At 49.6% G+C, this 25,748-nt stretch overlaps 9 protein-coding genes across 9 annotated transcripts; 5 read left to right on the top strand and 4 right to left on the bottom strand.

The window, feature by feature from the left end:
* Positions 1-960: 960 nt before the first annotated feature.
* PFICI_04434 (uncharacterized protein) lies at positions 961-2,472 on the top strand (the record flags this gene model as incomplete). Its single annotated transcript, XM_007833015.1, has 1 exon — positions 961-2,472. One exon carries the CDS (start codon positions 961-963, stop codon positions 2,470-2,472), a length of 1,512 nt encoding a protein of 503 aa, XP_007831206.1.
* A 1,288-nt stretch (positions 2,473-3,760) lies between these two features.
* PFICI_04433 (uncharacterized protein) lies at positions 3,761-4,507 on the bottom strand (the record flags this gene model as incomplete). Its single annotated transcript, XM_007833014.1, has 2 exons — positions 3,761-3,962; positions 4,038-4,507. The coding sequence occupies 2 exons, from the start codon at positions 4,505-4,507 to the stop codon at positions 3,761-3,763; spliced, it is 672 nt and encodes a 223-aa protein (XP_007831205.1).
* A 330-nt stretch (positions 4,508-4,837) lies between these two features.
* Positions 4,838-6,220, bottom strand: PFICI_04432 (uncharacterized protein; the record flags this gene model as incomplete). Its single annotated transcript, XM_007833013.1, has 4 exons — positions 4,838-5,155; positions 5,212-5,563; positions 5,617-6,050; positions 6,104-6,220. 4 exons carry the CDS (start codon positions 6,218-6,220, stop codon positions 4,838-4,840), a joined length of 1,221 nt encoding a protein of 406 aa, XP_007831204.1.
* Positions 6,221-6,576: 356 nt separating this feature from the next.
* Positions 6,577-7,908, top strand: PFICI_04431 (uncharacterized protein; the record flags this gene model as incomplete). The annotated part of the gene is made up of 1 exon (XM_007833012.1): positions 6,577-7,908. The coding sequence occupies one exon, from the start codon at positions 6,577-6,579 to the stop codon at positions 7,906-7,908; it is 1,332 nt and encodes a 443-aa protein (XP_007831203.1).
* A 2,412-nt stretch (positions 7,909-10,320) lies between these two features.
* On the top strand, positions 10,321-12,208 carry PFICI_04430 (uncharacterized protein; the record flags this gene model as incomplete). The annotated part of the gene is made up of 6 exons (XM_007833011.1): positions 10,321-10,468; positions 10,543-11,491; positions 11,542-11,648; positions 11,709-11,866; positions 11,925-12,128; positions 12,191-12,208. The coding sequence occupies 6 exons, from the start codon at positions 10,321-10,323 to the stop codon at positions 12,206-12,208; spliced, it is 1,584 nt and encodes a 527-aa protein (XP_007831202.1).
* A 1,326-nt stretch (positions 12,209-13,534) lies between these two features.
* Positions 13,535-14,578, top strand: PFICI_04429 (uncharacterized protein; the record flags this gene model as incomplete). Its single annotated transcript, XM_007833010.1, has 3 exons — positions 13,535-13,646; positions 13,700-14,242; positions 14,472-14,578. The coding sequence occupies 3 exons, from the start codon at positions 13,535-13,537 to the stop codon at positions 14,576-14,578; spliced, it is 762 nt and encodes a 253-aa protein (XP_007831201.1).
* Positions 14,579-14,752: 174 nt separating this feature from the next.
* PFICI_04428 (uncharacterized protein) lies at positions 14,753-19,105 on the bottom strand (the record flags this gene model as incomplete). Its single annotated transcript, XM_007833009.1, has 3 exons — positions 14,753-18,390; positions 18,454-18,835; positions 18,902-19,105. 3 exons carry the CDS (start codon positions 19,103-19,105, stop codon positions 14,753-14,755), a joined length of 4,224 nt encoding a protein of 1,407 aa, XP_007831200.1.
* A 1,943-nt stretch (positions 19,106-21,048) lies between these two features.
* On the top strand, positions 21,049-22,807 carry PFICI_04427 (uncharacterized protein; the record flags this gene model as incomplete). Its single annotated transcript, XM_007833008.1, has 2 exons — positions 21,049-21,150; positions 21,215-22,807. 2 exons carry the CDS (start codon positions 21,049-21,051, stop codon positions 22,805-22,807), a joined length of 1,695 nt encoding a protein of 564 aa, XP_007831199.1.
* Positions 22,808-22,860: 53 nt separating this feature from the next.
* On the bottom strand, positions 22,861-25,453 carry PFICI_04426 (uncharacterized protein; the record flags this gene model as incomplete). The annotated part of the gene is made up of 2 exons (XM_007833007.1): positions 22,861-24,996; positions 25,064-25,453. 2 exons carry the CDS (start codon positions 25,451-25,453, stop codon positions 22,861-22,863), a joined length of 2,526 nt encoding a protein of 841 aa, XP_007831198.1.
* Positions 25,454-25,748: the final 295 nt, after the last annotated feature.

Raw genomic sequence — 25,748 nt, 5'->3', positions numbered from 1 at the left:
ACTGGTCGTCTATAGGTATTACATTAGCAAACCTACGAAAGGCGCATACTAAATACTAGTGCAATGATATGGAGCTCAATGCGGACTTGAAAGCCGCCGTTGTGAGCAGGTCCACCAACTCCGAAGCCGAAGCCGTGTGCTTCGGGGGAAAATGTATCCACATGTTGTGTCACTGTGAAACCGCTTACAGATCGAGTATTTGCGGTCAAAGTTGTTTTCCTAACAAGGCCGGTCCGGCCTCTGGCAGAATGTGACTGGACTCCAACACCACGAGCCCGCTCAAGTAGGTTTAGTCCCGCTCCCTTACAACATGAAGGGCGCATCTCCGGCCTGAGCTTAGCGACCGGCTGCAAGGTGCCATCAGTCTATCCAATGACCTCAGCCCAGTCGCTTACCTCCCTGTGCCCATAGCTGGGGAAGGGCAGCATGGGGTCAGACACAATCTTGACCGAAGAACCAACGCTTTTCCCGCCCTCTAGCTACAATGGCTTATGAAATGCGGGATTGCGGGAGGTGTTGGTACCCTTTTTTTTTTTTCTCCTTCTGTTCTCCATCACGGTGACTCTTAGCACCAACTTTGGGCCTAAAACATAGCAAACTGTTGTTAGTTCGTGTTGGCAATCATTCCCACGGCTGTCAAATATAAGGCAGCGCCCAGAAAACTCTCTTGTCAACATGTAGGGAACAACATCTGGTCACTCCACACACACTGCATCATCTTGCCCGCATGCAACATTGGAACATGACGAAGCAGTGACACAGACACGGCACTTCAAAGACCTACGACCACCTTGGGACAACCATCAGTCATCACGCCGCTCACGATATATCATACATGATAACACGTCCATATCCAACAGGCCCATAATTACCTGAGGAAAACGAGTTCTTGAATAACAAGACCTTTTTTTTTTTTTTTTTTTTTTTGATTGCCAAACCGTTGATCAACACACTGCGACCATGTTCTCCTCATCTGGACAGGAGACGGCCGCAGTCGGCAACGTCACACAAATGTTTGCTGGCATCAAGTCCAACATGACAATTCAACTCGACAATCATTATGCGACCCGGGTATATACATCAGCGTCCTCCATCTCTGGTCACACCAAGATCCAGGTCGCCAAGGACACCCCTTTCGACAAGGTCCAGATACTTTTGCTGGGAACGACAAAGACACGCATGGATGGCGTTCGTGCCCCTCACACGACATCACACACATTCTTGAAGCTCGAAATGCCGATTCCAGACTCGTCGTATCCTGGCTCGAGGATTTACCGCGCTGGTCAAACCTATGATATTCCATTCAATTTTGTCGTTCCCAACCAACTTACAATCAATGCCTGCAACCACAAGGTTGACACCTCTGCCGTACATGACACCCATCTCAACTTGCCTCCATCCATGGGGCCGTGGAGCGGTCAGGATGACATGTCTCCCGAGATGGCACGAGTCGAGTACTGCATAGTTGCCAGGGTACTTGCCGAGGAGGACAGGCACGGAAAGAGGGCAAGGATCCTCGAGGCTTCTCAACAGATTCGAGTCTTGCCTGCACACGCCGAACATGCACCACTGGCAATTGGTCCCAAAGATGCAGTGTACAAAATGTCCAAGAGCAAGACAATGAGGAAATCACTACTCTCTGGAAAGGTTGGCAAAGTCACAGTCTCGGCCAAGCAACCAGGGGCTATCATGCTGAGTCCAGACGGCGCTACAGCTTCCAAAACAGTAGCTCATGTAGACCTCGTCTTTGATCCAGCCTCGGCCCAATCTCTACCACCCAGAGTGATTGGTGTATCGTCCAAGGTCACGGCATTGACCTACTACTGCAATGGAGCCATCAGAAGCTTCCCCAACATGGGAGACTGGACACGAGTCTACGGTGCCGACAGCCGCGGATCGTATCCGACGGCCACATCCATCTCAGCCATCCCGATTGACAATTGCAACTGGCAGCAAAGCCTCAAGGGCGAGACGCGAAGAGGATCGACCTATTCGGCAGACACGGCGAGCACCAACGGCAGCGATATTCTTTCCGACACGGACCGTTCGAATCATGACGAATCCAGAAGCCGTCGAGGCAGCAAAGACTCTACCAAATACGCATCTCCCGTTTACCACACGGCGAGCTTGAAAATCCCCATCGAGTTGCCGACGCACAAGAAAACGTTTATCCCCTCATTCCACTCGTGCATTGCATCTCGAGCCTATGTCCTCTGGATGACCGTGTCCCTGTCGTGCAGCGGCAACAGCTACAGCATCATGGTCGGCGTGCCGCTGCAGGTCGGCGTCGAGTCTAGCGACGCGGTGCTCGAGTCGCTCGAACCGCCGAGCTTTGAAACCGCCGTACAAGAAGCCGAGATTGACGACTTCCTGAGGCCGCGGTCGCTCGTCATGCCAGATGTCGTCTTTGAGCGTCACGGACTTCCTGGATACGCGGATCTCATGTCTGGGCGCATGGTCGCGGTCAACTGACGGTGAAGGAGGAGTTTCTTATGAGAAATATGAAAATATTGAAAACGGGGAAATGGGGTTTGTCATCAATTTCAGATCAAGATATGGAGTTTTGCAGAATAGTGTTTTGTTTTGTTTTGATGCGGGACAATAGTTTGGCGCAGGCATTTGTTTTCAAATGATATCCAATCAACTTACAATCTTGATAATACAGTATTTTCTCAATAAACTTTGAATATTCTATTTCAGAAACCCCAAAAATGTGAATATTCCATGAGCACAGCATTCATGAGTTACCCGCCAACATCACGTCTAATCTTCTGCCTGTGCTCTCGGTCACATCTTACCAGACGCATATTTTTGTTCAATGTAATGTCAGCTCAAGCGTCTCCATATTTCCCTTTGTCAGTACACGAGGCCATGTGAGTGCTACATTTTCGAGTCACTATCCCGTCAAAGGAACCCGTGCATGATCCCAAGCACATGGCTTCCCCCCCCCCTATCTGCGCCCTTGATAGAATAAAAACAATACGGATGGATCCCCGATGGAGAAGAGTCACGCCCTCCGAGCCACGCTACTCAGCTGGTCCGAGTCGGATCTGTAGAAGGCAATAAATAGATTGGTTAAGAGACCCGCTGAATGAAATGACCCGGGCTCGGCACGAGAACATGAAGAAAACCCTGACAATTAGGACGGGACGCCCCAGTGGAACCAATAACCCGAGGTTGCAGGCACATGCAATGGCCATATGGATGCAAAGGGCAGTCGAGTAGGTAATATTTACTTGAATCAATGTGTCCTAGTCCACCGAGTGTTCTTGAACACTTTGGGAAGAGTAGGTTACTGGAATCATCTCGCACAGTGTTTTATTCCGGAGAGGATCGGTTTGCTGTCACCAAGCAGATTTGTAGGAAGGCCAATCCATTTATTCTTGTCATAGTATCTTCCAGTACCGCCACGCATTCAATTTGGGGCTGCCCTTTAGTAGGAGCAAGGCCAAGGTAGGTGTATATGTTGTGGGAATTCCTGCCAATTAGATATCCGTTCCTGCGCATTTTAATTTCCTGTCGCCAAAATTTGTACCTCTATGAGTATCATCAAAAATCGCCATGGCACCACTTTTGCTGCTCAGAGGCCTATTGGCCATCATGTAGGCGGTGTGCAACGTGACCGAACGCAGCCAGCCAGCTATACCGGGCCTCGAATATCACCATACGAACAAAGCTTTCGGCTGTCACTGCTTTTCTTTTTATTCCCTCACTTTCATGTCTGCGTCACTCTTTTGGGTTGTAATTATGGTCATGGCCCTCAATGTGCTTCGCTTGCATCAACGTCTTTTGGAGATGCCGACTTTTCTTGGGATCTATCCAAACCGGGCTTGGACGTATTAGTAGCAGACTGTTGCCCTGGGGCCAAGTGGCGAGTTTTGTGGACGTGTTGAGTTGTCTCGATGGGTGGCGGTATAATGGTTTCATTTGTCACCACATGCCTGACCCTTTCCTCAACATAGCTAGTAGACAATGTGAGTATTGATTCAGAGGTAAGATGGATTCGGGTGAGCTGCCACATTGAGCTTTTCACTTACCCTTCTGCATCCTGGTTAGGGGCAACCATCCCGGCGCGCCGAGGCTCCTCGACTCTGCCCTCATCTGGATACCTGTGGGCATCCCTCTGCGACCCCTCGGCAGTCGCCGCTACATCTCGGTGGTCATACTCGCGGTCAGACCCGGTTTCGATGTAGATGTGTTTAGTAGGAAGGACTACCCTTTCCTTGATGGGCTGAACGGTGCGGTGGTAATGATCCTGGTGAACATCTTTGTTGACAATAGTCTCCACCACTTCGTGTTCGACGCGCTTCACAGTCTCGTGCTCAACCGGCGCTGCTTCCTCCATGTGCAAGGTTTGCTCGGTATTTGTCATTGGAACCTTTTCCGTTCCCGCCGGTGACGTACTTTGCGCCGATTTGGTGGTGTCAGTGCCTTTAGCCGGAGTAATGAGGCTTTTCACCGAGTCTACAATCTTGTTTAGAGCTCCTTCCGGTAATGTTGAAGCCATGATCAGGACTCGAAGTCATTCAAAGCTGGACCAGGAGACGTATATGAAATGAAATGCGAAAGCTCTTGGCCATCGTTCATCAAACAAGAACAAGTGGCATTGATAAGGTTCACAAGAGCAAGATTTGTACGTCATACAACCAGTGTGGGACGACTTTGCATACCCCGAGTCTGATTTTCACGTGGGGAGCTACATTCAATTTCTTAAATATTTCGTTGCAACATGCCCTCAAAGGGCTGGTATATTTAACGCAGCAGTAGCAGAGCACATTTGGACTCTTGCTGACAGAAGACTAATTGGACATGAATTGGCATAAGCACATTGGGTATCCTAAGTGTTTGCAACTGCGACAAAGCTAAGCCAGTCGGTACCCCAAGACTCATAAATGTCGACCTCGAGATCCGTCAAGAAAATGTACTGCGATACGGTTGAAAGCGAGGCGACGAAAGATCGCAGCTGGGTCGTGGTCATGGTCGGCACCGAATTCACCATGAGAGCATACTTTCCTCTGGCTGCCGGAAGTGCCGCCACTGCAGCCGCCTGGGAATTCATCCAGGTGTCATAGTCGTGCTCAAAGACAAAGGTAAAGTCGAGATTGGTATCCACGAGGTAGGCGGGGTCGACAATGGTTCCTGGGTTGTGAATAACCTGACAAAATGTTAGAATGAATGTTGCGTAAATCGCCGGACAAGTGAACAACGTACCGTCTTTGCGCCCTTCAAGCCCGTAGAGCTCTTGACTAGCGCGTCGATAGTTTCCATATAAGTCACGGAATCTTGATTAAACTCGTACGGAGCCTCGTCAAAAAAGATTCCATGCATGGTATACGTGCTTGAAATAGAGGACCATCCAGCATATGTCTCGACATCCGCAATAACGGCGTCGATATCCCTTCGAGTGTAGTCTGTTCTAACGTATCCAACGGTCTGTACATTGGCATAGGTGTTCAGCTTGGCTATCGCCGGTCCATAGTAGTAGTCCGGAGCTGTTCCACTTCCGGGACCGCTGTTCGGGTTGATTACGACAATAAATGACACGTCTAGGCGAAGTTCGATGCTGTAGCAAGTTAGTCTTTGTATATCATCCAAATGCAAGTCAAAATAACTTACGCTGTAAAAAGTTTGGCCCACGATATATCGGCAATGGGGTAAATGTACAGCGGGACCACAATCGTCATGGACGCCATGGCTGAAGTGCTTGTCAAGGAGCTGGCAGAAGCCGTGGTTGACGTGCTCGTTCCAGTCACTACAACAAAATCAAACCAGTCGGACCCAAACGATCCATAAATGTTGCTAGAGAGGTTGGTAATGTAAATGTACTGTGCAACATTGTTGACCGAGCTGACAAATGATGCCAGAGCCGTCTTGGTCATGATTGGGACCGAGTTGAGCATCACACCAAGGTGGCTGGTTCCAAGTGCTGCAACGCTCGCAGGCCCAGAAGACTGCCAGTCGGCATAGGTTTGCGACGATACGATGCTGGCATCGATATTGGCACCCGCGAGAAATCTCGTGTCGGGAACGATTCCAGCATTATGTATGACCTAATATTTGTTAGCAACATGGGACTTGACACCCGAAACTACATTTGACTTACAAGTCTTGGTCCGGCGAGGCCAGCTGCATTCTTAATGGCCAAGTCGACAGTCTCCGAGTAAGCAAAGGCAGCACTCGACCAGGCATGTGGCGACTCATCAACAAAGATACCATGCATTGCAAGCGTGGAAGACTTGGCCGACCACCCAGCATATGTATTAATCTGGCTAAGCACACTTGACATATCATTGGTCGTGTAGCCAATCTTGACATATCCGACTGTCACCACGTTGCTGTAGGCGTTGAGCTTCTGAATAGCGGGTGTGTAGTTGTCATCTGGGTACGTGCCACTGCCCGGGCCACTGTTTGGGTTGATGATGACAACAAAGGTCAGGTCCGGACGAGATTCAATTCTATAACGTTATTGTCAGTGATGATTCACAACTTGGACTAGCAAGACAAGTAGCCGCGGTCACTTACCCAGTGTACAATGCGTCATAGGCTCCAGAGAGAGGGTATTGATACAGCGGCACAATGATTGTCGGGGAAGCAGTGTTGGAGCCAACGGTGGACGACGTAGCAGAGGCAGAGGTTGATGTTGCACTGGAACTTGTGGACGTTGAAATGACGCTTGACGAAGTACTCGTCGAGGTGACTGTGGATAGGCTTGAGGAGGTGGAAGAATCTGAGTTGGTGGCGGATGCAGAGTTGGTATCGGAGGCCGAGCCGGTGGAGGTACTAGAGCTCGTAGTAGAGTCCGTGACTGTGGATGAAGTAGATGACGAGGTAGAGCTGGAAGAATCCGACGAGGTGGTTGAAGAAGAGACTGACGACGAGTCCGTGGACGAGACAGTTGACGATATTGTCAAGGAACTGCTAGAAGACGAAGAATCCGTCACAGTGGAGATGCTCGAAGAGTCTGTGAAGGTAGAAGATTGTGTCTCTGAAGCGCTTGAAGTGATTGACGCTGAGACTGTTGAAGAGTCTGTAGTAGTTGCCGACACAGTTTCAGAAGCACTTGATGAAGTTGTCAATGAGGCTGTAGATGACGAAGAATCAGTCAAAGAGGAGCTCGTGGCCGACTCTGTGGCTGTGGAAGAGGAGCTTGTTGAATCAGTTGCTGTAGACGAGATAACTGATGAACTCGAAGAGTCCGTAATTGCAGCACTGGTCGAGTCTGTCGAAGAGCTTGTGGTTGACTCGGTGGCTGTAGAAGAGACACTCGATGAAGAGTCTGTTAAAGAGGAGCTCGTGATCGAATCTGTTGCTGTAGAAGAGGAACTCGTTGTTGAATCAGTTATTGTAGATGAAACAGTCGTTGAACTTGAAGAGTCCGTGATTGTAGCACTGGTGGACGACGACGAGTCTGTCGAAGAGCTTGTTGCCGACTCCGTTGATGTAGAAGAGTCAGTCGACGAGCTCGACGAAGTTGAGTCGGTCAAAGTTGAACTTGTGGACGAAGACGAGTCGGTCGAGGAGGAAGCGGTGGTTGATTCCGTTGCTGTGGAGGAAATGGTCGAAGAACTTGTAGTAGAGTCTGTGGCTGTGGAACTACTAGTCGACGAGCTCGAGTCCGTCTCGGAGACACTTGATGAAGAGGTCGCTGATGAGATCGACGAGGATGAAGAGTCTGTCACGGACGAGCTAGTCGACGTAGAGCTAGACGTGGAGTCTGTTGAAGAGCTCGATGCAGAGTCTGTTGAGGAGCTTGATGTGGATTCCGTCAGAGTGCTCGACGATGATGAGTCTGTTTGGGTGCTTGACATTGACGATGTCGAGGAGGTCAAGGAAGCACTAGTCGACAGAGTCGCTGGCACCGTTACAGTCGTGGTGTCTGCCGAGAGAGTGATGGTTGTGGCATCATAGCCCATGCAACCGCAGGCTGAAGCAAAGCCTGCGGGTGAGCCACATGCGGTTGCATATGAAGGAACCACGGTCGGGCATGATGTTACTGCGGTTGTCAAAGCCGCTGCCGCGCTTGACACAGGGGTTGTGACTCGACGCTCAATGATTCCACTGGCTGTGCCGGTAGTCGTTGCATCCGATCCTGTCACTGTAACAGTGACGAGAGCAGGAGTGACTGTACAAGCCTATCAAGATTCATGTGTAAGTTGTATATCAAGCGAATTCAAGGAGTGCAATATATACCTGGAAAGAACTACAGTCGGTGTAGGGACCCGAAGCCGAAAGGGATGCAACAATTACACCAATATTGCAAAAGTTCTAGAAAATAATAAGTATCATGAAGACAAAGTTCTAGATGAAAACATACGTAGGGGCATATCTCCAGGTAACTTGACACCACAGCCGACGATGCCACAAGCTGCGACAAGGAGCCCAAGGCAACCAAGAGAGAAGCCGATTTCATCTTGTTGGATGTACTAAAACCTTGGGAAAAGAAAATCAAGGCTCACACCAGCTTTACGAATGGCTTTCCTCGGCGAGAAATGACCAGTGACTCGTCCTCATTGTAAGACTCGGCAATGCTCACATGGCATCTTTATAATGCCTCTTTACTTCGTTTTCGTTTTCCCATCTTGACACTAAGAGACGACTCGAGAACGCCATCGTCTTGTCTTCTAACCAGAATATTCTCATGTGTCCCTAAACGGACTGCTAGGCAAGCCTCATTCTCATTACCGACTTGTCTGGATGTTTGTCAACTTTGTCGATATGATTTGCTATTTCCCAACCAGACAAGTGATGGCTTCACCGCTTGCCATCAACTACTAAACGCCATTGCATGATTCTGGTGGTTTTCCACGAGGCCATGACTTGGCCTTGAGGGTTTGTGGCTGCGATAGCTCATCAATCATCGCGGCAAAGTCTCAGCTGGCATCCACTTGTGCAGCTAGTCATTATTATGCACCCCAGGTCCGGCTAGGCCTTATCAACCCCCTTTGGCGCGATAATCGTTCATATTACTCGAGCGCAAGTGGACCAAGAATATAAAGTAGAGGGGATGATTTGCAACTAGGACCATAGTATGATGGGACTCTTGTCGCACAGACAGTGGAAGGGCTGGAGACGATGCCATCACGATGCAACTTTATCCGGCCTACGACTTAAGCTTATAGCAAGTATATCCGGTGCGCAACGACACAAGTACAACAAGCGCTTCGGTTCCCTGGGCATGCTACATTCTCTACCCGCTTTGCATGTTTATAGATGCGCGAATACAAGAAAAATGTCCAGGCCAATCTTTTAGATTCGCAGCCGCCACAATACAATAGTTTCTCCCTTGTTCACCAAATAGTCGGCATCTGTTTTTGTTTGATGAGACCGAGATGGAATTTGGCAGGTTGTGTGGCGTTGTCAACCATTTTGACAAGCAACGACGGCGCCAACAGCTGAGCGGCCGAATCAAGTCTTAGTGGAAAGGGGAACACACCCCAACGCCCAAGATCTCACTTGGAGGGGATCGCCACCAAGCCCTATCCATCCAAGCCTTATCGAATCGGCCAAGTTGGGGGAAATGGAAATAAGCATGGCTTGACGTTTGTCGCATTGAAATAAAAAAGACATTATCGAGACTAGAGCCAAGGAAGGCACACGACTAATCCAGCGCCAAGTCTGGAGACGAAAGCGCGAACGAGTAGAACAGGTGACTCGAGAGAAAACAAAACAGACATTGGCTACTTGAGTAGTTATATTCGCGAGCCCTCCTTGGTCTCTGTTCCAGCCCTTCTTCGGCCTGCCCCGAATACAATGATACCTCCGTTTTTATCTAGGAGGTTGCAAACAATCCGACCAAATCCTCGGGCAACCATCTCGGTCTTTATCTTGCTAGGTATTTTGTCCGGCACTCGAATCTTTAAACGGGTGATTGCGGATGATCAAATGAGATCGAATATCTGCGGGGAGGGGGATAGACTGGGGCGGGTCAACCAGGATTGCGATATGCGCCATACTCCAGATAGGGACATTTTTGCCCATGATAACATTGATAAGAACCCTCAGCAAGCAAGGCAAGCTCAGGTCCCCCCCCCTACATGGTACGATGCATGTCGCCTTGGCATGCTGAGGGTTACGCAATGATGTAGCTTGCAAACACCTCTGTTCTCCCCCAAAGATCGACCAACTACCGCGTGCATGTTATCAGTCGGGACGTCCGTTACAAGATAGACGAATGTAACGTGGGACAGACGACATGGAAACGAATATATATATTTATACCAAGAGTCGCCAAGGTGGCAAATCCATCCTAGCGATATTGTACAAGGCCAGCGCCGTGACTTTGCTGGACATTGTAGCCCCCTTCGACAATTTTGATACACCATGGCGACAGTGTCCGAGGTTGCGACGCTTCCTGCAGAGCTCAAGTCCACCTTGGCTCTGGGTCACGATATTGACAAAAAGGAAGGATACAATGAGAAGCAGGATGTTGAAAGCGTAGGAGCAGGGCAGGTATCTAGCAACGATGAACGTCAGTAGTCTTTGTGTTGCACCACCCCGAGCAAGGGGACCAGCTGGGGGAATAACTGACAAAAAAGTGAACAGCGCCCACGTATACCGACGAGGAGTACAAGAAGCTTAAGAGAAAGATTGATAGATATTTGCTGCCCTTGATGTGGCTCTGCTATGGTATCCAACAAACCGACAAGACATCTCTCGGCACGCAGGCCACGTTTGGACTTCGAGATGACACCGGACTCGTTGGCCAGCAATATGCCTGGCTCACCACCATCTTTTACATTACTTACATGTGCTTCGAGTTCCCCTCCAATATCATTCTGCAGCGCTACAAGATGGGGCGGACGCTTTCCATTTACATGCTCTGCTGGGGCGTCGTGGTTCTCTGCATTGGCTTTGCCAAGAACTTTACCCAGCTCATTACTCTGCGCGCTCTCCAGGGCATGTTTGAGTGCTGCATCAGCCCCGGCTTCATTCTGGTCGTGGGCAGCTGGTACACGACGCGCGAGCATGCATCGCGCGCCTTGGTCTTCCAGAGCGCCAACGCCGGGTTCGGCATCATCTCCAGCCTGGTCCTCTACGGCATCGGCACGGTCGAGTTCCGCGATCCCGAGTCCGAGTCGTGGCGGTACATGTCTTACTTTTTGGGCAGCCTGACCATCATCGTCGGCGTCCTCTGTCTGTTCCTGCTCGGCACGCCCTCCGAGGTTCGCTGGCTGTCGGAAGAGGAGAGGAAAATGGCCAATGCTCGGATTCTGAGCAACAACACGGGACATGATCGCACCGGCATCAGAAAGTGGCAGTGGAAGCAAGCCCGCGAATGTCTAGTCGACCCGTGCTTCTGGTTTGCTGGAGTCAATGCTTTTCTCAGCTCGGTTCCCAATGGAGGGCTTACCACGTTTGGATCCATTATCAACACGACATTTGGCTTTACCAACCTGCAGGTCATTTTGCTCGACATTCCCCGAAGCACCTTTTCCGTGCTCTGGTTTGTGTTTATTGGTGTCATGACGAGCCGCAAAAAGGACCTTCGCATGTATGTCTTACGACACTCCTTCCAAAAGAAATATACTAACCATGGATTAGGTGGTTCATGATGTTTTCGACGCTTCCGCCTTTTTGCGGATTTCTCATGATGGCCCTGCTACCCAACGAGGCACATTACAAGTGGGTGAAATGGGGTGGCTATTTTAGTAAGAAGATTCCGACACTCCCAATTTTCGAAAATTAGCTGCTAACCTCTTGTTTCTCAGTGACTGTCCCGTTTGTCGTATCCCTCTTCTTGGCCTGGACGTTGATCCCGTCCAACACTGCCGGACGAACCAAGCGAACGCTGACCTCATCCTTTACGTTTGTCGGGTACTGTGTGGGCAACATGACGGGAAGCCAAATCTTCAAGTCGCAAGATGCCGTAAGTAAAATAGCCTTGATCATGTCCAAGGCATGGCAAAACTGACAATTTCATTTAGCCAAGGTATATTTCGGGCACCACTGCTTGCGCCGTGTGTTTTGGTCTCGAATTTCTTCTCATTGCTAGTTGGCGCACACTGTATGTTGTCAGAAACAAGCGTCGCGACCGCAAGCTACAAGAAGAAGGTATCTCGGAGGAGGAAAGAGTCAAGAGAGGACAGGTTTTGGGAGAGCAGGATTGTACTGATTTTGAAAATCCCTACGTAAGTTGTCTTGACAAGGGTAGGCAGAATGGCCATGGGTTCCAACACTGACACGATTCCAGTTTCGCTACACAATGTAGTCCTTGCAGAGAATTTCCAACGTGGACCATGGTAAAACGGTAATCAGACTCTCTTCATACTGTGAGGGAGTGTATTCAGCCGAGACATGCCGGGCCTGTTTACATGGATACGGCCAATGCCAAGAGTATAATCTTGACCCACGTACTTGATCGGTTTCGGAAGCATTGCGGAGGGATAAGGACAGATACGTAGTAGAATGATACCTTGTCTTGGAATATGGTCACCTGCGATAGGTATCTGGCGATGAACCGATCTTGCATTGTGGAGTCTTTTGGGCTTGGGCGCAGCCGATTTCATAAACTAGGTTGATCGGCATGTGTATCCACTGCCGACAACAAGTGTCATGAATGCGCCACAATGTTGCCAAGCGGCATCTTTGCTGGACTCGTCAGCCTTGGATCTGACCTCACTGCCAGAGGCATGATTTGAACCATGGACGTGATGCCTGTAGCTTGATCAATCTTTGTTGTGTAATGGCAATTCTCTTATTTGTCAAGTGGAAGAAAGAAGAATGGTTGGCAGATGACTACCTAACCTAGTATAGTATATGGGTTGGATGGAGCGCAAAATAAGGCGCTGAAGGCCCACCGAGGTAGATCATATATGCACTAATTCTAGGATCCTGACCCAAAAGCCAGCCAACCAGGCCATTGACAATTCATTTGATCCTTTTTCGACAGGTTTTCATGACCCAAAATACCAAAGCCTGCGTTGTGATTCGATGTCCTCTTGATTCATGGTCGCTGGAAATAACCGTCATTATGCTGTGGCGCTCAGCAGCTCAGTGTAAGCCCTTGTACCATGTAAATCTAGCTTGCTAGCCTAGTATACACTCTGTACAGCCGCAGTGGGTGGGTATCTGCAGGTGCGTATTCGCTTGTCTAGGTACTAAATTCCCCGGCGTATTTGACATCTGTCACTGCTTATTACCTGACTGGGCCATGATTCTCGGCAATCTCACGCTAGATGACTCTGAATACGCGTGTGTGCTGCTTTTGGCATTGTATTTGTTTATAGTAATCATCCACATTTGCGTATAGCATCCTACCATTATTCATGACAAATTATTCTTTAGCTATTCATTGAGCGGAATGTCGCTAGGCATACTCCAAGGAACAGATATCTGGCGAATACGCAACTTTTGGAGATGACCTCTCTCCTGGCCGAATAGACAACATATATAGTTTTCCTTATATATAGCTACTTACAACGTGCCAATAGATTTGTGACTACTTCCAAGCAACAAGCACTCGAGACTCATATTCAGATCAAGACTTGAAACATCACAACATTGACTTCAAAGTTATTACAAAACACAAGAAACGATGAAGACGACGCATATCCTTAGTCTAGCATTGTTCTCTGCACTGGGCAAAGCTTCTTACCCAGCAAGCGAACCAAAGGGCCATCACTTTGTGGCACCCAAGGCCGACGATAGTGAGTTGGAACCCAGAACCTTTTGATAATATCCACATACTCACCTGGTTTAGGCCGCTCACCCTGTCCCGGGCTCAACGCACTCGCAAACCATGGCTTCCTTCCGCGATCCGGCAAAAACATTGATCTGATCATGGTCCAGACGGCCGCGGCTGAGGCGCACAATTTCCGAACCGACGTCTTGACCACGGCCTTTCAGCAAGCCGTCGACTTTAAGCTCTCGACGACGGGCAACTACTCGACCATCAACCTCGAGGACCTCAAGAAGCACGACACCATCGAGATTGACGGGTCCCTGTCGCGCAACGACTTCTACTTTGGCGACGACTTGCACTTTGACCCCCTCATCTGGGCCACCGTGGCCAAGAGCCTCAGCCTCTACAACCTCTCGGGCGAGGGCGGCCTGTATATCACCGTGGAAATGGCCGCCCGCGCCCGCGCCGCCCGTGTCGCTGATGCCATCAAGGCCAACCCGACGTTTAATGCTTCGGAAAATGAGCAACAGGGATCCCCGGGCACCACTGCTCTCTGGTTGACCACGCTGTGGGATCATTCTTTAAATAAGACGCACAAGGACTGGACAAGCTCGTGGTTTGGTAAGTTTTCTTTTCTTTTTCTTTTTTCCTCCTTTTTCTTTCCTCCTTTTTCTTTCCTCTTTTTTCTTTCCTCTTTTTCTTTCCTCTTTTTCTTTCCTCTTTTTCTTTCCTCTTTTTCTTTCCTCTTTTTCTTTCCTCTTTTTCTTTCCTTTTTTTTTCCCTGCTTTTTAAAATAAAGGGCAAACCCGGATGCTCGAGTATTAGGTATTCGCGCTAACTCGTGACCCAGAATTTGAACGCATTCCATACCTGCTGGGATACAAGAAGCCTTCTGTTCAGACGACCCCAATGTTCCTTGGAGCCATGGTCCAGGCAATCAAAAGTGTCCCTGTTTAGTCGTATCATCTGGCAGTGCGGGTGCCAGTCCTCAATGGCTTTCACAAGGATATATCTATCTGCAGTATAGATAGACCCAGGGTCCTTTTGGCCGCCGTTGGGATTATAGGCTGTGTGGCTCGATTTTTCAGTATTTGTGGAAATGATGTAGATACGGACTACCTTGTATCAAGATCAATCCCCGTCTTTTATACACCTGATCCCAAATTTGCGAGTGTCGCCATCATTCCACCAACCCATGATAAACTTTGGCTCCGTACTCTGAGTCTCTTGACCATTTTCATCAGAAGCATGAAGCGCCGTGTATTGCTTGTGCTTTTTCTTCTTTCCCACCTGCTTGTTGACCATGGCTGCAGTCGTATTTCTGCTCAGGTTCCCATCCACAACAAGAGTCATTGTCCCGGCAATCGAACACGGGTTATGAGGTAGTACTTTGCCAAAGTCCATCAATGAGCGCATCAAAACAACTCCAAGTGACATCAAGCCTAGCATAATTTGCAATATCACCTTGGACAAAGCGTTTTGCTTCAATCTCTGAGGTGATGCCGAGTCTATTGCTTCGAAATCGGCATTGTAAAATACTGATACTGAGTCTGTATTCTCTGCTCTGGCTCTAGGGCGGCTCCCAGGGGCCGTGGTGGAATTTGAAACTGGTGTCGAGGCGGTGAAACCCTGCTCAGATCGCATATTCTGAGATAATGATTGTGCTAGCAATCTCCCCCAGAGTCCTCGAGCTTGTTGCATCAGTGCCCCAGTCTTATTCTCGCCCGAAATCTGTTCCAGTGGAACCTTGTACTTTCCATCCAAGAGAGCCAGGATGAACGGATCGAAGCACGTGTCGTTTTGACAGTAACCGTACCTTGTGTAAGAGTCATTAGTGTTGGTCAGACTGCCCCAGTTACCAGGGTCCGCGTAAGGGTCCGAATAGTCCCATCCCCAGGCTGGATTTCCCGTAGTGGGATTATTCAGCCATCTAGACGAGTTTTCATGTATGATGGGAGGTTCTTGATCGGAAAGCTCCATTTCGGGCCAAGCAAAGGTCGCATCCACAGATAATTGTTCGAACTTGGATCGGCAGAGCAACACTCCAATATCAACATCTGTTGGAACCCACCCCGAGTCTGACCCCCATTCTGATTCTCTTTCCCACCCATCTTCAGTGCCCACATGCATTGCAGTGGCTTGACCAAGAACTATAGCAATTGATGGGCATTCAAGTGAGGGGCGCAAGTTCTCGGTCGCGACGCTGCCAAACGAGGGGATGGCGGCCGCTTTTCCGAATGAGCTTGGCGTTGAGTCATTCTTTAACAAGAAATTCAGCATCCAAGGCATCTGTGTGATGCTGCTGCTGCTGTTGACGCTGGCTTGATCACATAAGCGGTCGTCAGGTAGGCTCCCACGAATACTGAGGATTGGTCCCATGCCTATGGGTACATTACTTTCCGTATATCCGGTGATTGAGATGTTCAGGTGTGACGGCGGTACCGCAGTACAGTTGAGATCACCGCGAATTCCCGGTAGTCCGCTTCTGATGGTGCCGTTATTCACCTCGCCAAGGGAAGAACGATCCTTTACCTGGAGACGTGGCAGAGCAATAGATTCGTAGGTCCAGCTGGGATACTTTAGCTCATAATATGTCGTCAACTTGGTTAATAGGCCCGTATTTGGGTTTGCGAACGATAACGCGTCACTAATGTTGAACCTATCCAGCCTCCGCAGCGTAATGCCAGCATGAACTGGGGCCTCTACCGTGCTATAGAGGCCAGACAGCACTATCGTAAGAACAGACGCAATAAGCTGTGCCAAAGTAATGATCGACAGACCAAAGTGCTTGTTCTTGAGTGACGAGTATCCCAGCTGCGGGCCAGTCTGGTTTATATAGGTAACGGCGACTGAGCTCGAAAAGTGTGATGGTCGTTTGGCCAAGCCGACGTACGGTGCGAATACAGCACACGCCGATACCATGCTTGCAAACATGGCTCCGACTAATAGAGAGATGATGGACGGGATATAATTTGCCATTGCCTCACCCCATCGAGATCCAATCTCCACAAATCCGTTTTTCTCATCAGACTGTCTTTGGTACAGCTCGAGAAGTAAAATAAACAGTAGAGGTAGGATAAAAGAGGCGAATAAAAACCAGTCCTGGATCCCCAAAGGTTTCCACCATTGAAGTTCAGTTTTCATAACTGTCCTCGAATTCACAAGTGCTGTATATTTTTCTGTGGCTGTGTTGATTGTGAGCTTTCCTGCTTTTCCTTCCCGAGAGCCAGTACTGGTGAAGAGATAAGGTGCAATCGCCCCTCGGATGGTCTCGTCGGGAACATGTCCGAGATTTTGAAGGATCTCTGCGGCGTCCGATGTCAGATCTAATGAGTTGACCATTGCGAGTACAGAGCCAGGTTTTGAAGCTACAACACTCCTTGGGGCCAAAAATACCAAGCCAAAACTGATGGCAGCCAAAATTCCAAATGCAGAGCACATTATTGCCGTTGAGAGCATTGTGACATGTAATCTGTTTTGCGTGAACATAACCGCTCCTCTGATTTCTTGTTTCTTATCCGATTTGTTTGAAATCATTTCATAAGCAAGCTTGGCTGCTATTCCATTAAAAACTTGCAAGAAGCTATCTTGCAGTAATTCGGCGTCCATGAATTGATGCATGGACGACACGTTGGAGTGCAGCTTCATAAGCCCGAAGAAAAGCGGAGTAAGAAAATATTCTTCGCTGTTAGGAACCACAGTGTTGACTTGTTCAGCAGTTCTCATGACGGCATGCGCGATAGCACCCTGCGAGAAACCCAAATCATCTTGCGTGGGGTGCCTGGCGGTCTGGAGACTCTCTACACGTGCTGTTTTGGAGGCGCCATCATAGAAGGTTGAGTAGTTGCCCCAAGTATATGACGGTTTACAGAGCATAGCTGTTATGTTTTTCAGAACAAATGTCCCATTGTCCGCAGAATTGACCTCTGATACCGTTGATAAGACACGATTATCATTGGTTGTGTTGTACCATGCGGTACTTGAGACATTGACAAGCGGCCCATAGCCAGACCCGGCCGAATTGATGTCGCGATAGTTGTATGGAAGATTGCACGCATAAGAGTCAATCCTGGCTTGATAATCAGATATTGAATCGTCGCCATCATAAAAGGCAATATCAGCCACAATGGCCTCCGTGATAAGACAGTCCGGAGTGATGACATTTATCGTAAAGTAGCGATCTTGAGAGTAATTTGCATAACCAAGAGTGCTGGGCGGTGGTCTTTTTGGAGCTTGTGTAGAAGTGTCGATGTCAAGGATCTCGCATCTCGTGTCGAAGCCCAGTCCGGCGACTGTGGCCCATATCTTGGCGTTTGAGGGGATACTTTGGGTATCAGCTTGTATTGTCGGTGATGGTACACAAGCGTCTGAGAAAGCCCCCAAAGGCTCTGCAAGATTGCCAAAATTGACAGCATAGTACATGTTTGTTGCGAACGGGCCAACACTGTCCAGTTTGAAGGATTCCGTGTCGAAGGTAGGAACTGACATTGGGACATTGATAAACTCCATCTCGGTCGGGCTTAGGACAAAGAGGGCAGTGGAAAATGCGGTAGTGAGTAAGATGAGAAAACGACCGGCGACGGTCATGACTACGGCCCAGTGGCGGTTCCGCAAACCACGCCAAATAATGGTGGTAGATAATGGGGAAATGTAATCCAGTAGGAGCGTAACCTCTGCAGGTTTGGGCCCCTGCCGAAGTTCTTGCCAAGGTACCAGAGATCTGACGGAAAGGTCGATGCTATACCACAGATAGAGAATTACAGTCAGAACTTTTTAGGTCAAGTTGCATTAGCAAACAATGTATACGTGTGGCCAGACTCATCATGACTCACCTGCTGTTGGACCGTATTTCCAGCCATAATGTCTTGTCTCATCTTCCGCACTTAGACCATTATTTTGAACCGATGTATGGTATAATAGTGCAGTTACAAGCATACATATTAAAAATGTTGCTGACAGTGACAGCAGCACTGGTGGTTGAAGACAAAGGGGTTGCCATGGTTCTGCTATCCATGTCTCTTCCTTTCCGTTTGGTGAAGCATCAAGGGATGATTGTTGTGCCAAAGCCTGACTTTTGGTGCCCCGAGTGGAATCGGTGATGTCTGTTCCATTTATTTGTGAGTCCTGATAGCCGTTCTGATGCAGCGACGCAGCTTTCGGTGGCCCAGTTGGCCCACGTCTTGGTGCCTCGACATATTCTGTATTGTCGATATCCTGTTCAGTCATGTGATGGTGAGCATCCATTCAGATCTACGGGGCAGAAAGACACCTCATACGCACAGTGTAGGAAAGATTGTGCCCATTCCCATCATATCTTGGACTGGATTCTATTGTCTCCTCTGTGTAAAATTGTTGATCACAATACTGTTCAAAGCTGGTTTCTGAGCGCCCAAGTCGAGTAGGACTTATAGTCGAGACTGGAGAGACTGAGTCGGGAGGTAGAAGCGTGCGGCTTAGGGCTCGATCTTCTGTTGGCGTTGGCATGATGATCCCGCTTCATGCAACGGACCCTCCGAGGTCAGGTCGACTGGACTGGCTATGAGTAGAGAATACTCTCAAGGTAGAGGAAAGTCGACGATATATCCACATGCAAGGCTACTTTCCCGCCCCTTTATTGCATTGACATGGCGGCCGCCTTGATGCCATGCTCCCGATCTTGGCATTCCCAATGGGTATCTTTTGCATCCTTATCTGCTTGGCAAATCCTCGTGCCTCGAATGTAAACATGACTGGTAAGCACTGCAAGTGGGTAGCGTTGGGGGCTATACTATGTACTGCGTGCAAATGAGGTAGCAGCGGGCCTTTGCAGGCATCGCAGGCCTGTTACTTGCAGTGGATACTTGGCCGCTTTCGATGAAAAAAAAGAAAAAAGATTGTCAGTCACCACCAAGTACATAAATCGCAAGACGACGACCAATTATTTTATTTTTGTACTTGAATCCATCACTTGGCATACTCCAATGGCCTAGGTAATAGCTTGCCTACCCGCTTACAATACTTGCACTTCACCTGCTAGCGATGATAGTGGAGCGCCAGAAGGGCCTGTCATTGCATTTTATTCCACTGAACGGCCGTGATGGTAGCCGCCAACCAATTGCAGATGTCCGCAATGATGAAGGATTGCATACCTAGTACTAATAGTTTAATCTCCCCAGCATCTACCCAACTTGTTGTCTGTGTTGAGATCATGACCGTTTTTCATTGGAGTTTCATTGGAGTCGGACTTGCATGATTATGCAAAGAAATAAAAGGCCGCGAGATATGATAGACGGCAGACAGTCAGTCATGTTTTCCCATAGCGATTCGGACAACCATTGTCACGAGATGGGGCTTTTCTACAAGTCATATGAATGCTGAAATCCTCCCGCACTGTATTTATTTATTTTATTTTTTTCCACAAGGTTACCCTGCGGATACCTGGACCACTCTAATAGGACCAGCAAGGCAGAAAACCAAAGGCGATAGCGCAAAAGGCCCATGGCAAGATGGGAAGAAGACGATATATATAATCCGGCCTTGTAAAAGCCAATTCCCAGGACAAGAACCCAAGAACCCAAAGATAGACAATCTGTTTCATTCCAAATTGCGGGAGAGAATGGATCAATTACCTGGTTCCTGGTAAATATTGCACAGCCCCCCTGGAAGCCTAAAGCCAATGTGGAGCGGAGTTACAGGGTCTTGCAAGGTAACCTAGTAACCTTGATGGTTTATTTCCGTTGACCGTTGGCGCCTCGTTGGTGCAACTCTTTTACTGGTAGAGAGGATCAAAAGGTCCTGTTTCGCACATCACTTCTGAAAAAGGATCTGCGGGTTCAAGACACTTGAAAGAGCTGTCACTGTTTGGCCCTCGTGTCCTGTAAGAAATTACCTGGCTTGTTGCTTTCAATGTGTAACCAATGATTGAGCGGGAGCAGTCCTCGTGAGTGGTTGAATTCAACAGCAACAAAAGAAATGCGCTTACGTCACTTTACTCACAGGGTCTCTTGGAAAAACGTATGAATTAACTCTAAATTATCGCTTATCTGGGTAGCGTGACAAATAATTCCCGGTCCTTTGGGAGATTTGGAATTCCATTCCACTAAGAATGTGGCTGAGAGGCACTCGGTTTGGTTTTCGCTGTGCCTGCTGTGCCTATGCCCAGACTCCAAAAGCTGACGTGATGCTTCTCGTCGGTGTTCGTGTCAGTGTCGGCATCGGCCTTCAGCTCCAAAGTCCAAGGTGGGGCAGGGGAATCGTAGAGTAGAGTTATAAGTAGGTACCTACCTACATACTTATTCATAACATTGTGCCGTGGATACTGGAGACAATCACTTCCCAACCAAGTCTTGCATTTATTAGGCGAGTGTAACCTCCACATATATGAGAACAGGCAAACTTCTGGAGTTCATATAACATCACTCATTCGCTTTGACTAAAAGAAACTGGACATGAACAACACTGAAGCAAAGCAAAAATCAACATTTAGACCGCGTCGACCGCACAAAAAGTCGAGGAATGGTTGTCTAAGATGCAAAAAGGAGAAGCGCAAGGTACGTGGACGACTTGGGCTAGTTTGGTACAGCTTGATGCTGATATAATGCATTGGCGCTTTAGTGTGACGAGCTCCAGCCCCGATGTTCGCGATGTGAGAAGCGAAATGTTACGTGTGTGAAGCCAGAGGGCAAAGAGAAACACGTCAAGGAGTGTGAAAAGCGTTATGCGACACTGTCGCATCTTATACAACAATGCAACAACAACAACAACAACAACAGCAGCAGCAGCCATGATGATATCGACACGCAGTCCGAACCGAGGAAGGACTTGTTGTTGTTGGACCCGGTAGAATCGGAGCTGTTCAACCATTACCTAGAACACACCGCCCGGAGCGTTGCCGCCGACAGCGCAGACCTGTACGCGCTCACCACTGGCATCAAGAGGCTGGTTTCCGACAGCAAGATCATCATGCACTCGGTCCTGGCCCTCGCCGCCATCCACAAGTGCTCCACCATGCTTTCGGACCCCGTCCAGAAGCAGCTTGCTGCATCTGGACGGGGACGGCGGGACAAGCACGCCGGCGTCACCCATCTCCTGCACGCCGCCGAACAGTACCACCGCCAGGTCCTCCACCAGGCCCGGGGCGACGTCAAGCACATGCGGCGTTATGATCACGTCATGGTGAATGCTGCGCTCATGGTCCTCTACAGCTGCGCCAACCACAGCGTCCGCATCAGCCTGATGACGGAGACGGCGGGAGGAGCCGACGACGCCTGCAGCATGCCTGGGAGTTTTCGGCCCGGGGATTTGCAGTGGATGTCCATGATTCGTGCCATTCAGTCGGCATATTCTGGATTGTCAAATTCGAGAGCGGCGTGTTTGGACGAAAACAATTTCCACAGCCCGTCAGATGAGCAACCCTACTACTGCATGGATATGCCTCGCAGTCTGTTTGATGAACTCGACCTTTGCGGGGTGTCGGGTCCAATCATGAGGACTCGGCGGTTATTTCTCCCCATAGTGGCAGCGACTTGGAACGGGGCGCTCGACAGACTCGACGCCGCCGTCGAGCGCAGCCGCATCAGCGAGCTGCGGGAGACCGCGTCCGTTTCCGAATATCAAATGTGCACCAGCGCCATGCGTCTCCTGCGCGACATATTCCTAGAGGTCTTTACGGCCAAGCCCTCGTCACAAGCCTCATCTCCCGACTCGTCGTCGAGCGAAGGCGCCAGCAGCAGCTCCGAGGGGCCCTCCAAGGCCGATGAGATTGCAAAACTCGAGCCTTGGCTGCGCGACTACCTGGCGCGCGTCACTTCCAAGGCACCCCGTCAACCTCTGAGGCGGGCCATCATGGCGTTTGTGCATCGGCTGCCCAGCGGATACACGGAGCTTGTGCAAAATGCCATTGACGTCACCTCGCGGAGCCCCGACGGCCAAGATGACGCGACGGACGATGACCAATGCAGCATTGAAAGGCTCAGTTTACAGAGGCTGGCAGTTGATATATTTGCCCACTGGCTCGTGCTCGTCATGTTGCTCGACGGCATCTGGTGGATTGGCGAGATTGGCACCTGGGAACTCAAGCAAGCTATATCAGCAATGGCCATCTTGAACCGCCTTGATGGTTCTCAGTATCTGTGTGGCTGGTGGCCTTCAAGCATGTATAATACCAAGCTTGAGATTGACCAGCATGAAGTCAGAGATCTAGATTAATGTATCAGGCCGTCTAGAAGTAGATAGAATAAAAAGTACATAATCATGGCGTCTTAGACATCCCTATAAGATATCCCCAATGGTGTGAGGTTCCCATCACTGTCCAGCATTGCCGCCCACTTTCCTACAGTACCCGTGTCAGGCGTAGGGGCAAACCACGCATATCGCTCCACCCAGTCGAGCGTATCAAGATATGCGACGCTGTCCCTGGCGAAACCTTCAACATAATCCTCTGGTAGGGGATTGTCTACATTCCAGTTTGTGCAGGCAAACTCGGTGATCCATACGGGCTTGGTCGGACCGAGTTGGTGATAGGTGCTCCAAATATAGTCGTAGAATTGTCCCAGCGTCTCGCCGTACCAGTGAAGACAGTAAAAGTCGACATCGCTTCCCTGCGCCTGAATGTTTGCAATGAACTGTTGGAGCCAGACAACGCCCTGCGGAGCAGAAGATATGGCTGGACTTCCAGCTCGTATGCCGGCTTGTCGCAAGGGCTCAATGTATTGCACCCAGACACTGGCAGCTAGTTCTACTGGCATGTTCGACTGGTCCGGAAGTTCTGGTTCGTTGAAGCCTAGTACGGTATGTGCACCAGCTTGAGCTATCTTGTCGGCGAGCTGATCGATATAGACATGATTCCACTGCATGGGAACAAACTCGAGCATGCCGGATGTGGTATTGGGCTGAGGGTTGGGGCTCCAGTTGTACAGCCAAGTGATCTTGGAGCCAGGTTTCGTAAAAGGAAAGACTGGGTCCTTGTTATCAATGGGCCAGCAGAGACCGCGTTTTGACATTCCAGGAGCTGGTGGTGGCGGAGGACGCGGCCTTGGTGCAACCGGGGCTCGGCTTGGAAACTCATTGACAACTTGTCGCATGGCCTCTGGAGGGTTGTTCGTGCTTACACAGCCACCCGTGCCATTGACAACATGGGTGATTTCGCTTCCAGGTGTACCATTCAGCCAGACGGTCGTCAAATGATGCAGCTTCACGCCATCAGTCTTTGGTGTTTCAATCGCATTCTCGACCTTGACGGGAGCGTCGCGAAAGTACGAATAGACACCCAAGCCCCAAGCCTCGTGGGTTGTCACGTGGTCTGCAACCTTGTACGATGCGTATCCGTTTCTCTGCCCACCATTTGACTTCCAGCACTCTTGATTTGGTGGATCGTAAGGAATTTCGGACTGGTAAAAGTATACCCTCCCGCCGTTGCCATTCCACAAGGTCTGATATTCCTTGTGATGCTCATTGAACAACCCGTATATCGTCACATCGTCTCCATTGACCACGATACCATTCTTTGAAGGATTCGAGTCCCATCCTGCGCCAGGCCCATGATCTGCACGCCAGAGCCAGAGTTGGTCACAAACAGTATCGTGACTATGGATCATTATCCCAACGTCGTTTCTACCCGCCTGCCGTCCAGCCGTACGGACAGTCAAGTCATGCAAGAATGTTGGGTTGGAAGCGTGTCTCGTAGATGAACCTGGGTGGCCGATCTCTAGTAGTGCCGGGCTATTCACAGTTCCTGCGTCAATGATGAGGCCAGCAATGGTGACACCGTCGACATCTGCTACGCGAATGGCTGCGTTGCCATGAGTAGGAATAAGTGAAGGTAGACCGAGGCCTAGAATTATGGTATCTGGCCTCGTAACCTCAATCGCCCTGTCCAAATGATACACGCCAGGAGTGAAGATGACATGTTTTCCTGATTGTAGCGCCGAGTTTACGCTAGAAGCATTTGCCGTTGGCGGTTGTGCAATGTAAAAGTTGGAAATGGGTATGGACTGTCCGGGAGTGGCGCCGCGTTCCCAGCTCGGTCCCTGCGTGTCCATCTGAAGGGCAGGTACAAAGACGGCGTATTGGCCATCTGGCATGATATAAAGATAGGGCTTTTCGCGAACGACGGGAGTGCGGTCTATGGTAGTATACGGCTCTTTGGGATAATTGGCTTCACTGGGTGCGTTGTGGTTACCCACAAATACCATATTCCAGACGCCGTTGGCCCAGGAGCCCCATCGACTGTTTCGAGAGAACCATTGCTGCTGAGATCCAGGTAGCACTTGGCCATCAATGACCGAGTCGGCCATGTAACCGCCACTGGCCCAACCGCCAGCGCCGGTGGCGGGATCGACCTGGAATAACCACAAACCGTTACGGCTTTTGATATGCAGCCTTCGCAGAGGCGCTGCCTACATCCGTGCAATACTCAGGTCAGTATGCAACAAAAACCGACCGACTCTGGCATTTATGACTGACCTGTGACACGGCTATCGTGGTGGTGCAGTTGGTAGCCTCTGAGGCATTTATAGCCAGGTTCTCAAATGAGCGCCAAAAGTTGCACGTAGCATTACGGTTTGGCATCCAGTAGGCAGGCACATTGGCACCGCCCTCGATGAGTACATCGTCGGGATTCTGGCCCAGTCCGGCCACGTGAGTATAGAAACCAACGTCAAAGAGTACCCTGTAGGTGCCCGGCTTGAATAGTAGAGCGTAGCCCTCGGCGCAAAACTCGTTTGCCTCCATCTGCTTGAAGATGGAATTTGCCTTGGCTTGTATGGCCTCTGCAGGCATGGTATCGTCAAAGACGTGGACGTACGGCCCAAAGATGGTACCATTGGAGTGATCTGTCGGCTCGTGGGAAGCCATGGTAAGGTAGCGCCGTGTCATGACACGACTTGACAGAATTCTGTAATACAGAGAGAACTCCCGTGAGATTATCAAAACTTCAAAGAGAGAGAGAGAGAGAGTACACCAAAAAAAAAAAAAGAGTGTTGTTCATTGATGAATGGATCTGCAATGAGCTGAATTGGGTCAAACTGGGCTAAAGCGAGACGAGCCCCCACGTCATTCTCCTAGGTTGGAGAGTATGCTCAAGTGGGCGGCGGCACAAAGCCCTCTGATTGGCCGCCCTTCTGAGTACCATGTCTGATTGTCAACCGAG

Source organism: Pestalotiopsis fici (assembly GCF_000516985.1).
Source record: "Pestalotiopsis fici W106-1 unplaced genomic scaffold PFICI_Scf_3, whole genome shotgun sequence".
Lineage (NCBI taxonomy): Eukaryota > Fungi > Ascomycota > Sordariomycetes > Amphisphaeriales > Sporocadaceae > Pestalotiopsis > Pestalotiopsis fici.
Note: the sequence above shows the minus strand (reverse complement) of the source record. Positions and strands in the feature narration are given on the sequence as shown.